At 39.7% G+C, this 16,312-nt stretch overlaps 1 protein-coding gene across 1 annotated transcript in view; it reads left to right on the top strand.

Moving 5' to 3' along the window:
- The window catches only part of ACO1 (aconitase 1), a 35,531-nt gene extending 19,710 nt beyond the window's left edge, over positions 1–15,821 (top strand). The window contains exons 7-21 of the mRNA XM_062604453.1: positions 150–289; positions 1,320–1,491; positions 1,956–2,056; positions 3,065–3,181; positions 4,468–4,627; positions 7,430–7,565; positions 8,058–8,142; positions 8,413–8,569; positions 9,127–9,251; positions 9,658–9,762; positions 10,470–10,612; positions 12,038–12,185; positions 12,594–12,716; positions 13,726–13,911; positions 15,125–15,821. Of these exons, the coding sequence (XP_062460437.1) occupies positions 150–289; positions 1,320–1,491; positions 1,956–2,056; positions 3,065–3,181; positions 4,468–4,627; positions 7,430–7,565; positions 8,058–8,142; positions 8,413–8,569; positions 9,127–9,251; positions 9,658–9,762; positions 10,470–10,612; positions 12,038–12,185; positions 12,594–12,716; positions 13,726–13,911; positions 15,125–15,238 (2,012 nt within the window). The 3' untranslated portion in view covers positions 15,239–15,821. The remainder of the gene's footprint in view (positions 1–149; positions 290–1,319; positions 1,492–1,955; positions 2,057–3,064; positions 3,182–4,467; positions 4,628–7,429; positions 7,566–8,057; positions 8,143–8,412; positions 8,570–9,126; positions 9,252–9,657; positions 9,763–10,469; positions 10,613–12,037; positions 12,186–12,593; positions 12,717–13,725; positions 13,912–15,124) is intronic.
- Positions 15,822–16,312: the final 491 nt, after the last annotated feature.

The raw sequence follows: 16,312 nt of genomic DNA, 5'->3' as shown, positions 1-16,312 counted from the left end.
TTAAGCAAAAGGCTAAGCCCTCTGATTTTCTGCCTTCTCTCCCCTTTCACACTATAAATTAAATCGTCATCAGTTAATTGTACTTTGTGGGTATATATTTGATATATTACTAACTCAGTAGTTGGATTGTATACTTCTGTTGTGTACAGGTGTTGGTGGCATTGAAGCAGAAGCAGTGATGTTGGGCCAGCCAATCAGCATGGTGCTTCCTGAGGTGGTTGGCTATAAGCTGCTAGGTAACCCTCAACCACTGGTAACGTCCACTGACATTGTGCTCACCATTACCAAGGTAATTAACGTGACTTCTGCTTTGCCATTACTGCTGGAAGCTATGCATGTAGGACAGTGCCACTCTACTGCATGCTTAGGAGCCCTGTGTGTGCTTTCATGTAGTCATTTTGGACTTTTCTTTAAGCTTTATCACTCTTTGTGGGTTGGAATCAGGTGCCTAAGGGCAACCACAACTTTGCTAGACAAACCTGATTCTCAGAAGCCAGACAAAGTAGAACAGAGAGCTGATATCTCATGGCTTGTTCAAATCCTCATGTGCTGACCTGTTTTGGAGCACACTGCATGTAAAAAGATCTTGTTTCTCTGCTGCCTCAAAAAAGCACACAATGACTGTCTTTTTGAAGTCCCCATTTAAGGGAATGTAAAACTTGAAAACACAGTAAGCACTGGAGTCTGATTTCTTTGATCTGCAGCTGTTTCGCCCATGTGTCGTGTTCATGATATGCTTATTCACTCTGTGGACTGTGACTGAATTAAGAGAATTACTGGGTCAGCATTAATGTTTTTGGAGGTCAGAACTTTGGTAGACATGTTCATCATGAGATGAACATGAGGTCTCTAGAGAGAGTCTCCAAATGGAGAAAACCAGCATTTTATTTTGGGTTTTTTTAATGCGTTGATGCAGATGTTGTGTGTTTTCAGTCATTTGCAGTCTGATTCATGTACTTGTGCAGTTATTTCTTCCTTTTGCTTCATCTTCCTGGGTTTGCTGTCTAAAGACCCCACATGGTTCTCCTTTCCTTAGAGCATCATGTTGAGAAAAATAGTTTTTCTCAGACAGACTCTAGTTTAAATGAGAGGAAGAGCAAGTTTATAAGGAATAAGTCCTTGTCTTGTACCTTATTATTAAAACTTTACATCTCCATGTCATCATCTTTGTGATTTAGTTTACCAAAGCTTCCTGGTTTCAGATGGCTGTAGAAACTTCTGAAAAATGTTTCTCTGAAGTTGGGATCTGGATTTCATAACATGCATGCTCAGGTTGTTTAACACTTAGCAGTGACACAGGCACTGTATTTTTGTAACAGCACCTTCGCCAAGTTGGAGTCGTGGGTAAATTTGTGGAGTTTTTTGGTCCTGGTGTAGCCCAGCTGTCAATTGCTGACCGAGCCACCATTGCCAATATGTGTCCTGAGTATGGAGCCACAGCTGCCTTTTTCCCAGTGGATGATATCAGCATTGGGTACCTGATACAAACTGGTGAGTGTAAGAAGATAACCATGGGTTAAAGGTGTAGTTGAATGCAAGGACTCCAGGTCTATATGGTGTAGTCAGCAATGGATTGAATCAGGTGGAGCTTGAGTGCTTTCTTTATCCATGCTTGCTTATTCAGTCTGTTTCTTGCTTTTAGGGTCCATGTTTTTTTAGGAAGAGCTAAGTTTTAGATTGTTTTGCATCTGACTACCTGATTAGACCCACCCAAACTTAGCTTGTCCAGATGAAAAACGCAGGAACCCAAGTTTTTGTTCTGCAAAAACCATGAAGTCTGTTCAGTCGCTTTATTTCTAGTGAGTTTCTAATGTTTGTGCTGAAAGGGTTTTGTAAAGCAGTGTACAGTGTGAACAGTGAAATAGCTTGTTATGCATTTTTTTTAATTTTTCTGTCACATGGTAGTGCCTCAGTTTCATTTGTGTTTTGTTTTTGCTATATGTCTTTCATCTTAGGTCGTGATAAAGAGAAAGTTATGTGCACAAAAAAGTATCTTGAGGCTGTGGGAATGCTAAGAGATTTCGAGAACTCCTCTCAGGACCCGAACTTCACACAGGTTAGAAACTATTCTGTCTTCTGGCTCCTTGCTTTATGCTGTGACCTGTTTTAATGTGACAATTGCCTGTTTTTCACAGAAAATCAGAAATAGATATGGGACTCCTTATTGGCTTGGTCCACACAGCTTAAGGCCCAGTAGAATGAGTCAGCTGGCTCTCATGAAAGCTCTGGCATAGGTATAGATTTGCCTTCAGTTGAGCTCTAGCTGGTGCAGATTCTGCAATTTGATCCATGTAGTTTTGAGAAATCCAGTCCAGACTCAGAGCTATGAAGGTAGTGTGGATGTTGTCTGTGTAAGCTTTGTCCCAGTTTTACCCTTCTTTTCAGTAACTTATTTTGTTGTGTGAATCAGGACACTTAGAAGCACTGTGTGGTAACTGCAGACCACAAAAATTGTTTTGTGTGCAAAAAAATGAAGATCTTACTCAGTGTCCAGGAAAATCAAGAGTATTCCTGGTTTTCTCTACAGTAAGAATTTACCTTGTAACTTTTGTTAAAGTTTGCATGATTATTCAAAAACCTTGGTAAATATAGGAAGGAAGATGCAGCAACAAAGTTGAAAAATTTGTGAGGAACAGGAAAATATGATAATCACTATTTCATAATAGACTGAATATTCTCCCCAAGGCCAAGACAAATAGTCTGGTTTATGCCAATACCAGCATTTCTTCACATCATTGTTTTCTGAAGAGGACCCTGCTGCTAGCATGTGAAAGGACATAATTCTTAAAATCATCTATATTATTTAGTTGCTTTAGTCACACGTTGGGTTTTAAATAACTAGGGTACTTCTGGGAGCCATACCTGAGAGCTGACAGGGTTTAGAAGTAGAGTAGTTTCTTTTCTTACGATCTTTCCCTTCTCATGTGTCTTTAATTTCTGCAACAAGCATAAAGATGTGCAGACATAGCCCTGGTTCAACAGCAGAGGTAACCATACCTGTGGCTTAATTGGCTTTAACTTGTCATGGAGTGCTGAATCGCTCTCTGTTCCTCTTACTGAATAGGTTGTTGAGTTGGATCTCTATACTGTTGTGCCTTGCTGCAGTGGACCAAAAAGACCTCAAGACAAAGTTGCTGTTTCGGATATGAAGAAGGACTTTGAGACTTGTCTGGGAGCCAAGGTAGAGACTAGGAACCTTTGAGTGTGTAAGCTAATGCATGTTTCTAGAAATGGTTAAGTGTTCAGGACCTACCTTCTAGTAAACTTCTGTGTTATTTGCATATGGAAAGTACATGAGGATGTCTGAATACAGTTTCAAAGATTACATCAACAATGGGTAGTTTAAAATTGTGTTGATGCTTCCCTTATAGAAAGTTGTTCATGTCCTATTGAAATGGTAGTTCTTTCTGATTTTAGATCAGTCTTAGGCCTAATATGGTTTTGGTATACACTAGGGATTTATGAAATAGCCTTGGTGGGTATTGTTAGAGTGGACCATGGTGGGTACTGTTAGAATCAGCTATTGCAGTAAGCTCTCTTCTAACTACCCAGATCATCTTTCCAAGCAGGTTATGCCGTGAGCTCCACAACATAGTTTTGCAATCAGTACTCAGTCTTTTATCAGATGAGAACCGCATGTGTATCTGTGGCTGTTTGATGTTGGTGGTAAAGATAGAATAAAAGATTTCTGCCTACATCATCCAGTCATTGAAAGAAGAGCAAGATTTTAATTTGAATTAATATACCCGGACACTTAAGTTTCCAAAATCAGCTTGAATCCTTACTTAATACAGTAACTGCACTTGATAAAGACAGTACAGAAATCTAGTGATGTGAATCCAGGTAAGCAATTCCCAATAATTCTTCTTTTGATATATGTTCCAAACTCCATTTAGTGACCTTGTGCTTTCAGATCTATAAGTGTAATTTTTCATGTCATGAACAGTGCTTTCTGGCTCTTCGTTTTTGGTTTGTGGGTTTTGTTTGGGGTTTGGGTTGTTTTGGTGTTTTTTTTTAGCTGTCAGGCTTTTACTTCTCAGGTCAGCTCTTAGTATAAGTTTGAACTGTATGATATTCGTGGCTTAAAAAAATCTTACCTATTATGTCTAAAATCTTGGGACTAGGTTGTGTAACAAGACTCTATGTGGTCAGGAATCTGGAGCATCTGGGAGCAAGGAGCATCTGAGCAATCTGGAGAAGGATATATTCATGCAGGAAGAAAACACAAATACATTTTACTGTGAAAGTTGTCTCTTTTACCAGTAAACAGAGAATAGGATAGACCCTAGAAAAATAATTTTTGACCACCAATTTGACTGTCGAGAAATGCAAGCCTTCATCATCGGACCTAAAAGTGCAAGCATGGATGTGATTGACAGATGCTTCTCATTTGTGAAGTTCCCAGCCCATACTAATATCCAGTCAAAATACTAATATTAACCACATTCTTACTTTCTTCTCTTACAGCAAGGATTTAAGGGATTTCAAATTGCCCCAGATCATCACAACAGCATAGTCAAATTCAATTTTGAGGGGTGTGACTTTGAGCTTGCTCACGGTTCAGTAGTGATTGCTGCCATTACAAGCTGTACAAACACCAGTAATCCCTCAGTTATGCTGGGAGCAGGTAAGCTTATTTCCTTAAATTTGCAGTAGTTTCTTTATGGCTCTGGCTGTGTGTCCTAAAGACAAATACAATGCTGATGTAATTCTATGTGCACAGTGCTGTTTGTTATTTAAAATGCTAAAACTGAAAACTTAGTCTCTAAGGGTAGCAGAATGAATTCTGGAAATTGTAGCTAGAAATGTGGATTGAAAAAAATGTATACTTCTTCACTGTCTCCTCCATGGGGCAAGCTGGAACTGAATTAACTGGCACCTCTGACACTTGTTCAAATGCAAAGAAGCTGTGATATAGACCTGAGAAGAGGCTGTTGAAAGTCAGAGCCACAAGAAGAGGGACAGTGAAGAACAGCCTATGAATTGAAGTCTGAAGGTGCTCTGACCTAGCAGCAGAGTATAAAGCACATGTTTTGCTAGAGGTGTTACAGGGGAGGATGAGTACAATTAGTCTAAGTTGAGTGTGTTAAATTTCAGGTCAGGAGGTTGTTCATTTTTAACCTGGCTCATCTGGGCAGAAAATTTCTCATTCTGAATGTGTACTTCCAGCAACAAAGTATGAATTAAAGGAGTCAGCTCAAAGGATTCAGTCTGTGTGACACCAGTTCAGCCATCTTTCCCAGTGCTTGTCTACATGCTCACGTATTTCTTTCCGTCACAAACATATGCATAGACCCTGTCTGTCCCTTTAAGGTCATCACTGCATTAGGGCTTACTGTTCATCAGTGACTTGCATGATGGGATAGAAGGCCTCATCAGCAAGTTTGCTGATGATACAAAAGTGGGAGTAGCGTCTTATGCTCTGTAGTGCTGTGCTGTTATTCATAAGGAGCTAGACAGGCTAAAGAGATGGGCAAAGAGGAACCTTTTGAAATTCAATAAAGGCAGGTGCAGAGTGCTGCACCTGGGGAGTAATAACCCTGTGCACCAGTACAGGCTGGGGGCTGAATGCTGAAAAACAGCTCTGTGGAGAGGGAATTGGGGGTCATGGTGGACAAGTTGTCCATGAGCCAGCAGGGTGCCCCTATGGCCATGAATGCAAATGGTATCCTGGACTGACTTAGGAGAGCATTGCCAGCAGGTCGAGGCAGGTGATTCTTTCTGCCACACAGGGCTCCCAGGCTAATAGCATGCATTTTTAACACTCTTAGTGGGGATGCTGATCTTTCAGCTTAATAACCAGGTTTTAAAGTGTAGAATGCTCTTCAAGATACAACTAAAGTAGGTACTTTGAACACATTCACTACTACTTAACACAAAGCAGCCTGAAGAATATAGTAGATCTTAGCATAGTCCTAAGGATCTTAGCATATGTGCTGAGATCTAGTGGGTACTCACACCTTTGCTGCCTTTTGGAATAGCAGTGCTTGTGCTTTGACCTTGACAAGTAGAGAAAAAGAAATTGTCAGTCTCCAGCAACTGTACACTACAGTGTTGAGAATCTCCAAGATACCCACACGAGACATGTTAATTTAGCTTTCAGAGTAGTTTGAAATGAAAGTAAATAAAACGTACAGTGATCTCACACTAAGTAACCAAGCTGAAAGAAATCCCAAATAGGAATAGTTGTTTCAAACTGCCACTGTATATCCTGTGTACTAAATGATGTGCAGGGCTTGTGTATCCGTGGAAATAGTGTATGCTGAAGTAGCCTTAACAGCCTAATCTGTGTTGGATAAAGGTGGTGTTGCAACTTAAATTCTGGCATTTACTTGCCAGTTTTTAGAGTTTGACTTTGCATTCTTTTCAGAACTCGTATTGGCAGGAAAACAGAAGCCAACACTTTCAGGCAGGCTGGGTTGTCCTAGGATGATCATTTGTTCATGGTCACATTTCCAGAGGTTTCTAAGAGCTTCAGTTTCCACAGCTCCCTCTGGCAGATAAGGAGACTCAACAATTTCATCAATAGAATGGTTTTTTTAAATTAATGTATCTACCTTTAGGGCTCCAAATCTATCAATGTAGGCCTTTTAACAGACCACTTACAAGTGGAGAACTCCAGATTATGTCTAACACAGCTGGCAAAGACAAGCAGTCTGATTTCTTCGTATTGGAGATCATGTTGGATCAGAGCAGAGCTTCTGTGTATTTTCTTATCTAAGTGGATGTGTGAGGGAGAATGAGGCATGAGAATGTGAAGTTTTGCTTAGCTGTGGCTTCTTTTGTATCCATCCAGGGAAAGGGCTGGAGGGAGCTTATTTTCTGAACATTAATGTGTGTATGGACAATTTGTTTGAAAGGTGGAAATTCAGGATAAATGTGTTTCTGGTAACATACATCTCTGTGTGTTACAAATCCAGGGTTGCTAGAACAGCACTCCTGCAAGAAGCTGTAGATCATGAGATTGTTTGTTTGTGACAAGGGCCAGAGCTGGTACTGTCACAGCCATCTGCTTCTGAGGGCAGCAGATCATATGTTGGCAGTTACTTCAGCACTGAGTCACTAGACCAGCGTAAGTGGGAAGTTAACAATTCTTCATTGCATTTTATTGTGAGACACTTGTCTTACAAATAGTGTCCTGAGTTTTGAATGTCTACATGCTGTGTGAGTGTGAGTGCATCTTGTTGAATGCAATTTCCAGCTGCTTTCCAGTGGAGCAGAAATTGCAGGCTGGATCTACAGTTCAGATGAGCACTGGAGCTCTAGCTGGTTATTCTGGGATTGGTGCTGTTGGCTCACTGTACTATTTTATTGCTGGAAATGGTGCCTTTTTCTTTTTTCCGGTTATTTAATGGTACTTCCTTTAACCTGCTGATCCACAAGACTGTCCACTTCCAGGAAAACTGCAACTGTCCTTTGCATTTTTCAGGATTGCTTGCTAAGAAAGCTGTTGAAGCTGGTTTGACAGTGAAGCCATACATTAAAACTAGCCTGTCCCCAGGAAGCGGGGTTGTCACTTACTATCTGAGGGAGAGTGGAGTTATGAGTTACCTTTCCCAACTAGGGTAAGTGCTTTTCTTACTGTTGTCCCGTGGCTGCTTAACTAAAATCATTGACAACAAGCTATGCAATAGAAAAAGTATTTCTCTGTACAGCTTGAAGGATGTGGCAGGTACCCTACAGCATGATCCTGACTAAGTTTGTGCACTGCTGTTGTGCTGGCTGACTGCACCAGCAAAGGGAGGGCCTGATGCCTGCTGTAGCTTCTGAAGGCTCATGTTCCTACGCAGGAAAAATGGGTTATTTCTCAAGATTAATGGTTTTAAAATAACATAAATGACCCTATACTGTTGTTCGTCTTGTTAGATGACGCATTTCCTAGCTATTTATTCTGCAGGCATGGACAGTCACTGCAATGATAAAAATTGAGCATTGGTGTTTTCATCAGCAATTCACTTGTTGAAGCAGTACATCTTCTAAAAGTAACCCTAGCCAACTGCTGAGGGGTTGCTCCAAAATAGCTTTTTGTTCACTGATGGTTTTTGTGCTCTGTCTAGGTTTGATGTAGTGGGTTATGGCTGTATGACATGTATTGGCAATAGTGGACCCCTGCCAGAGCCTGTTGTCCAGGCCATTACACAGGTATGCAGTTTTTCCTGTGTAGCTCATTTAGATAAGCTGTTCTCTGTTGTGTGCAGTTCTGAGCTGTGTTATACTATGCAAAGTAATATACATGTGTGTGAAGTCTATATTCTCTTTTTTTTTGGGAAGTGCTTTGGAATTTTTTGGAAGGAGACAGTTCTATGACTGTCCAGTCATTGATGCGGCACCATTTCGCAGCTGTACAGACCTGCTAGTGTACAGTGTCTGCCAAGCACCTCAGATACTGTTGTCTTGAATTGTGTCTTACAGGGAGACCTCGTAGCGGTGGGTGTGTTGTCCGGCAATAGGAATTTCGAAGGGCGTGTCCATCCCAATACCCGTGCTAACTACCTGGCTTCCCCACCGCTGGTGATAGCCTATGCAATTGCAGGGACTATCCGGATCGACTTTGAGAAAGAGTGTTTGGGTAAGAGTGTCAGGATGCTTCTTTCCACAGCTTATAAACTAAACTGGTTGGAATTAAGCTCCTTAGAAATATTTGTCCCAGGAAGATGCTTCAAATATCTGAGTACGTCTGGGATAGAAAGCACTGAATTATTAAGAAACTGAGCAACAGGGAGTCTGCATGATGGAGAAAGGGGGAAGCCAAGCCTGACCAGTATTTGAATTCCACAGGGGCATCTTTTGGGTTATATCTGGGTGTGACAGTCTCTCATGAGCAAACTGACCTAGCACTTTGTTTGACCAGGTAGTGCAGCTAGACAGCCCTCAATGAACCTTTCCAGCCTCAATTATTCCAAAAATTTTTCTGGAAGGTCATTCAGAAATGACAAAAGAAGGTGTATATGTACAGGCATCATGAAGTTTATAAGGCCCTCTTCTGTCAGACCCTTGTAGGTGAAAAAGTGTGGCTCACAACAAGATCAGAAGAAACACACAACTAAAGGACACCATGGTAAACTTTTCTTCTTTTTTTAAATGAAAAAGTTATGAAAAAAAACATAACAATGCCATTTTCCATAGGAACAAATGCTTCGGGGAAGAAGATTTTCCTGAAAGATATCTGGCCAACAAGAAATGAGATTCAGGCTGTTGAGCGTCAGTTTGTTATTCCTGGAATGTTCAAGGAGGTCTACCAAAAAATAGAGGTGAATTAGGTGCAGTAGGTTGATCGATGTGCTATGCTATTCTGAATGTGTTAAATAAGCTGGTCTTGATAATGAAATGAACCTTTTCCTTCTGTTGCTGTTGCTCCTGTTCTGACAAGTATTCAAATGAGTTTTGGTCTGTTGTGGGGTTTTTTTTAATGGCTTCTGGTTAATTAAATTGGCTGTTCCCAACTGTCTTCAGACAGTTGTGTCCTGAAAATTGCTCCTTCATGCCTTTTTTTTTTTAATGTAACATACAGATGATGTATTATAAACAGTAGGCTGATATTAGAAAGTGAGATATTCCAGCTTCACAAATAAGATTTGCAATTTTACCTGGATTCTGAAGTAATTCTGTTGCTTCTGAAAACTTAGAAACAGAGGGATATTTTTGTTTGTTTTTCAGACAGTAAATGAATCTTGGAATGCCTTAGAAGCTCCTTCAGATAAACTATATACTTGGAATCCCAAATCAACATACATCAAGTCTCCACCTTTCTTTGATGGTCTGGTACGTGCACACTTTCCCTTTGAATTGAGCCAAAGTGTGTTACCTTGATTAATGTTCCCGGTGAGGCAAAGCCACTTCAAGGAGCCTGGGAGCATCCATCATAGCCTGTTGAGGCCTTGCTTCTCAAATGTTAGAATTAGGCTATTCCATTCATTTTAATACAAAGTCATGAGTGAATATGAAGATTGTAAAGATTCTCAGTCACTTCAGGGCTTTCGAAAAGTTTCATTTTCCTTTTAAATTTATATTTAATTAATGTGACTCTCTTCAAAAGAGTCACAATGGAAGTTAGGGAAAAGGATGGGAAACAAACCTCACAGTTCTGCCTGCCTGCCTTTTGCATCAGGTAGTTCAGTGTTCAGACTGCTATTTCAATGCCATTTAAAAGAAAATGCAGATTTCAATGTATGCAGATGTCTAGGAATCCTGTGTTTTCATCTGCTTTCATGCATATGCCACAGGAAGCCTCAGTTAATGTTGTGGGTTTTCTTTGCTTCAACTGTTTTCTTCACCCATGAACTTGCTGGCAGACAGCCAGGACATTGTATTTTGTTCAAGAATGTAATAATTTTTAATAGTTTTGGGGTCTTCTCTTTCTTTCAACTTACATAAAAAGGCAGACTTTATTTTGCAGTTTGCACTTTTGAGAAAGATAAAGGAGTTCTGTGTCATACTTTAATGATCTCGTTTGTATTATGACGGTTTAGACTTTGGCTCTTCAGACCCCGAAAACAATTGAAGATGCTTATGTCCTGTTGAATTTTGGGGATTCTGTGACAACAGACCACATCTCTCCAGCTGGGAATATAGCAAGAAATAGTCCTGCAGCTCGTTATTTGACCAGCAGAGGGTAAGCTTTACTTCTTGATCTTGTTATAAATTGGGAAAGGGAAACAAGCCACAACTACTGTACCATGTTACAGGCTCACGTATCTGCTGTCTGTTCACATATACTTGTATACCTTGATAAATGCCTGGAGAACATGTAAAAGAATAAAGAAAAGCATTTTTTTCTCTGCTGCTTTCAGCAGCTCTCACCAAGTGTAAGAACTGGGATATACTGTAACACTGGAGAGCTGAAGACCTTTGGAGAGAGGGAAGGCAAAAAGATAATTTTCAGGTTATATTTTGCAGTAAGTCTATTCATGAATACAGGAATCAAGATTTGTCTCCCTGATAGAAGCAAAATGATCATGGTGCTTAATGCCAAAAATGTGTTTTATGCTAGTTTCTTCTAGCATGTGCAACTGTTTCATAGATCTAGGCTATCAGGAGCAACAGAATATCCAGAAGTTTAGGTTTCAGCGCAGCTGCCAGGACTGGCAAAGCTGTTATGGTTGGCATCCAAACTGCTGTCTTTTCGTATGGCCAGTCTGTCAGTTTAACAAGGGGCTCAGCTTAAGGCAAGACTGGGACTTGCTGAGTTTCCGTATTCGGTCTTCACAGATAATATAGTACTTCTCTGGTTTAGCACTTCTTAAAATTTCAGCGCTGTTTTGAGGAACAGCACCATTATTAAAAGAAAAAAATAATTCACTAGGCCTAATAATTCTGGAGAGGAAATTTATTAGAACAATGTGATCTACTGAAATTTAACTGCTTTAGACTCTTTGGCCCTTGGCTATCAGTCACTTTGAAATGTAAAGAGGCCTACAGACATTACAAAACAGCTGTTGAATGTCATAGCTGCTGTTTGGATGTAGCCCAGTGCAAACAGTCCAATTTTTCATCACATTCCAGTACATTTTTTGTTTACTGGTTAGGCTGGAGTGTCGCCTCCTTCCTGTATCTCTGTTTACACATGAACTTTTTCTTCTGGAGTTCTGACTTGCAGCAGGGTCTCTCTCTGCCTTGTAGATGTTTTAGCACAGTGGTGTCTCTACCTTTGTTCTGTATGCTACAGTAATACAAATAACAAGGAGTATTTACAGGAGCCAGCTATTAGGAATTCTGTTGCATCTTCTGACTAAATGTGAACAATATCTTTGAAACATTATCAGATACTGCTTTCTAAGGCAAGAGGTAAGAATACTATGCAACCTGCTTTCTGTGACCAAGCTGTAGGTGTGCCTCTGATTAGTTTATTTTTTGTTGTTTGGGGTTTTCTTATTCACTTCAAAATCAGCTAACTGGATGCTACTGCCATGATGGGAACTATGTAGATACACCTGCCTCAGAAACACCAGATCATTTCTTTTTTTTAAAGCACAGAGAGTGCTTCAGTCTAAAACCAACATAGTTTCCTTTTTTTCTTGGTTTGCTTTTCCCTAAATAGTTTGACTCCTCGAGAGTTCAATTCTTACGGCTCCCGCAGAGGGAATGATGCTGTCATGGCCAGAGGAACATTTGCGAACATTCGCTTGGTGAACAAATTTATTGATAAACAAGGACCTCAGACTGTCCATTTCCCTTCTGGGGAAACTGTAAGTACACATACTGATCTAAACTGAGGTTTATTGACAATAGAGTGGATTAGTACTGGCTTTCCTTCTTACAACTGGGGTCATTTACTTAAGTACCTTTAAAGTAAAGCCAATGAGAGGAGAGGAGCTTCATTGACCAAGGGAAGCAGGTCACACATGTGGTGCTATCAGGCATATCAGTGGAGGGTATAACCACTGTAGAAGGGGTAGTGGAAAGCACAGGTTTGTGTTAGGAGTGAGATCAGGCTAGAAGCCACAAAGCGCTGTATGGTCAGTACCTTGAAAGTGCTGCTTTGTGGAAAGTGTGGGCTTGAGCTGTTTATATAGGGCAGGTTTTTTTTCCTTGTTTCCCTGGAGCTGTGCTTCTACCCCCAGAAAGTGTGTAAGTGTTTGGCATTTTCATTCCAGCTGGATGTATTTGATGCTGCAGAAAGATACAAGCAGGCTGGCCATCCTCTGATTGTGCTGGCTGGAAAAGAATATGGTGCAGGAAGTTCCAGAGACTGGGCAGCTAAAGGACCATTCCTCTTGGTGAGTGAATACAGTAAACTTGGAGGAGGACAGTTTTTAAAAGTGCATTAATTTGTCGGGAAGACTGGCTTATGACCAACATCCTAGGTAGCTCATTCTCACTTTTGGTAGCAAGAGCTGTTGTGAAATCTCAACAGTCTCCAAATGCCACAGTACAGTGAAAAAGCTAGTTAAATATTAATATACTTATTAGACTGGAAGCCTTGTGTAATCTTCAGCTAGAAATCCAAAAAGCTACACCAGAAAGGCCAGTTTCTTTCTTCTGCTTGCCATAAGCCAGGAAACCTTGGGTCTGCTTCCAGCTGCCTCCTTCAACTCACTTAGCAGGGAAGATAGAACATGTATAAGTAGTACTAGTAAAAATGAAATCTGGCATGGCGTCATCATGCAGATTGCAGGGATGCTTAGCAGTATTGTTATAGGAGCCTAATAGAAATCCACCTACAGTGAAATACCTGTTTCTTTCTTTGTCTTGTCCCGCCCTTATTTACCAGCCTGAACTCTGATTCAAGCTTGCTTGGCGTGGGATTTGTAAAGGAAATACTGTATTATTAAACAAAGATTTGGATGAGTTGATGTTTAAGATTACATTTGTCTGTAAGTTTTTGGGTGTTTTATCCAGTGGTAATTTTTTTTGTCTTACCCGTATTAACATATAAAAATTTAGAAATTAATTAAACTGCATCCTGGAGCTTGTAATGTAGGAGGGCAGCCCTGAATTAGGAAGAGTTATGGAAATGACTAGTGGTGTTCTACATAAGACGTGTCATAGAGGTATGCAGGATTCCTGAGAAAGCATACGGAATTTTTTGACAATCACACTTCTTTCAGAGACGCTTGAATGTTAACATATAATCAAGACAGTCCACTGTCAGACCAACCTACTAACTCTAACAGTAGCTGATAAATGAAATGGAGGGGGACCACAAATGTACCAATTTCCTTCCTATGAGCACAGAAAGGCTACCCTGAACAATGAAGGTAACTACAGCTGTTGTATATTTCCCAGGGTGTTAAGGCCGTGCTTGCTGAAAGCTATGAGAGAATTCATCGGAGCAACCTAGTAGGGATGGGAGTGATTCCTCTGCAGTATTTGCCTGGAGAGGATGCAGGAACTTTAGGACTCACTGGACGGGAGCGTTACACAATTGTAATTCCCGAACAACTAAAACCGCAGATGAATGTCCAGGTTAAGGTATGAGACACCTAAGGGCTGAATTTTCTGAATCACTGTAATTTACCTCAGAATTAACTGTCTCTTCAAACAATGTGCTTTCATATGGCAGTAAGTTTCTCTTGGTTGAGGGAGGGGGAATTAAGAAGGTGAAAAAGATGAAAAGTTATTCTAAGAGGGATTTGCTATGATGGGATATAAAAGCAGCATACCCAAGCTGTTTTATTTAGCGCAAAACAGTCCTGTATTTTGGAGCAGTCATTCAAGTCCACTATATTTTTTTCTGTCTGTTAAATGTTTGAAGCAAAACGAAAAGTGAACTGTAAGTATTAAATAAATTAAACTGATCTATTGAAACAAATTCAAAACAATTAATTGATAATTTAACTGACAAAATGTAGTACACATTGTAGCATTCAAAGTGAAGTCTCAAGAATACCCGGCATAAAAGGTAGTTAAACTTCAGGCCCTGTACTTGAAAGACTACTTTTTGTCTAGCTGACTTAACCTAATAGCATGCTGCTGCAAGTCTGCTCTTTTACTGCAGTTAGCAAAACAATCTACTTATTGCATTATTTAATGCAGGTGATCTCCCTCATTTAGTTTCTAATGGTAATTTTTTACATGTGCCTCATTAACTGTCCTGAAATGGATAAAATACAGATCACAAATTGCTGGTCAGCTTACCAGCCACAGAAGAGTGGCAGATGAATGTGCAATGTGCATTCATCTGGAAGTACCTGACTAGGGACTCTTCAGTAAAACACAGTGGCTTTATTCACTTCATACACTTGTCTCTGTGCTAATCTGAGTCCCAAATGCTAGGCCACAGGGAAGTTAATGAAATTAATATTGCTGTTGTACATAAACTAGAAGAATGACCACTTAGAAGAACAACCGGAATTGGTATGACCACTTGAAAGAATGCTCAGCTTTCATGTCTCTAGGCATATATCAACAATAAATCTAAATGAGCCAGCAAATGCAATGCAAGGAGAGTCCATACCGTGTTAATTATGGTTTGTTCTAAACCACTGTCCTCTTAAGCAGCTGGCTATAGTCTGTAGAAAGAAATACTTGTATCTGTATTAAAAAAGTAAACAGTGCCTGTTTAGTTTAGCTTCCTATCACAACTTCTTAAGAAGGCAAAACTATTGTAATAGTCCTTTTACTGTGATGTCATATAACATGTGTAATGTTCTCCTGCTTGAATGACTTTCTTTGATCCCAACAGCTGGATACTGGGAAAACCTTTCGTGCCATCATGAGGTTTGACACTGATGTGGAGCTTACTTACTTCCACAATGGCGGCATTCTGAACTACATGATCCGTAAAATGGCATCCTAGTCTAAAATTTTAAGCAAAAACGTCCAGGTACAAGCCTGCTTCTGGTGAGCAAAGTAAAATGATGGTAATCATAAATTTGAAAGTGTGAACCATAAAGTGAACAAGTTTTTTGTGGATTGTACTAGAAGGCTTGTTTACAATGCTTAGTTATTCTATGTATCAGGAAACTGGAAATGCTTGCCCAATTAAACAGCATTTATTATTTGTTTTGTATGGTGGTTGGCTTGACTTACATTAGAGTACAGTGCAAAAGTCATTAAAATTCTGTGGAACTGTTGAAAATAATGTGCTGATTTCATATATTTGGTCAATTTAGTATGTCCCTGAATTTAAGTACTATTCTTATATCAATGGTCCAAAAATTAACTGACAGTATAAAAAAGTTGTTACTCCTTTCTGATTACCTGATACTGACTTGCTTTCTCACTCAGTTTACCAGAATCTAATACTGAAATGAATTATTTAGCCTTTTATTAATTTTTAAAAATGTGAACTTTGTTGTTTAAAATCTAAGCCTTTGTGGAAAGGTGAACCTATTGGGGATAATATTTCTAATAGATGAAATTAAATTTATTTTCAAAAACTTTGGTGTTTTTTGTCATGTTATCCTCAGTACCAAGATGCAGAACAAAGCTTTGATTTTAAGCTCTTCTCATTGTCCTTGCTGGAGCAGAGCTATACAAGTCTTGACTTCTTATGTTTTAATTCTTCTTTCATTAAATAATCTGCATGAGACCAGATGAATACAAATACTGTCAGATACTGGCAGTCTTCTATAACCCAACAGAATACTGTTGTGATGTATTTTCTTCTGTTCTGTGTCCTCAGGCAGACAACCTACCATAATTTCAAGATCCTTTTTCATGGCACTTTGCTACCAGTGATAACACTGTGTTCATTGAAGTGACTGTCCAATCCACAATATCACATGAATCAAGTTACAGCAATAACAATATCCTCTTACTCAGAGATAAAGTTATAGTACTAATTCTTCTCTTCAGTATGTAGTATTTAGAGCAACTTTCACAACAGTTAACAATGAAGAAATTCTTTCAAAGTAATCTCCTAATGTAT

This window comes from Pezoporus occidentalis, unplaced genomic scaffold (genome assembly GCF_034315485.1).
Source record: "Pezoporus occidentalis ecotype Australia unplaced genomic scaffold, CSIRO_AGI_Poc_V1 ctg86, whole genome shotgun sequence".
In the NCBI taxonomy this organism is placed as follows: Eukaryota; Metazoa; Chordata; class Aves; order Psittaciformes; family Psittacidae; genus Pezoporus; species Pezoporus occidentalis.
Note: the sequence above shows the minus strand (reverse complement) of the source record. Positions and strands in the feature narration are given on the sequence as shown.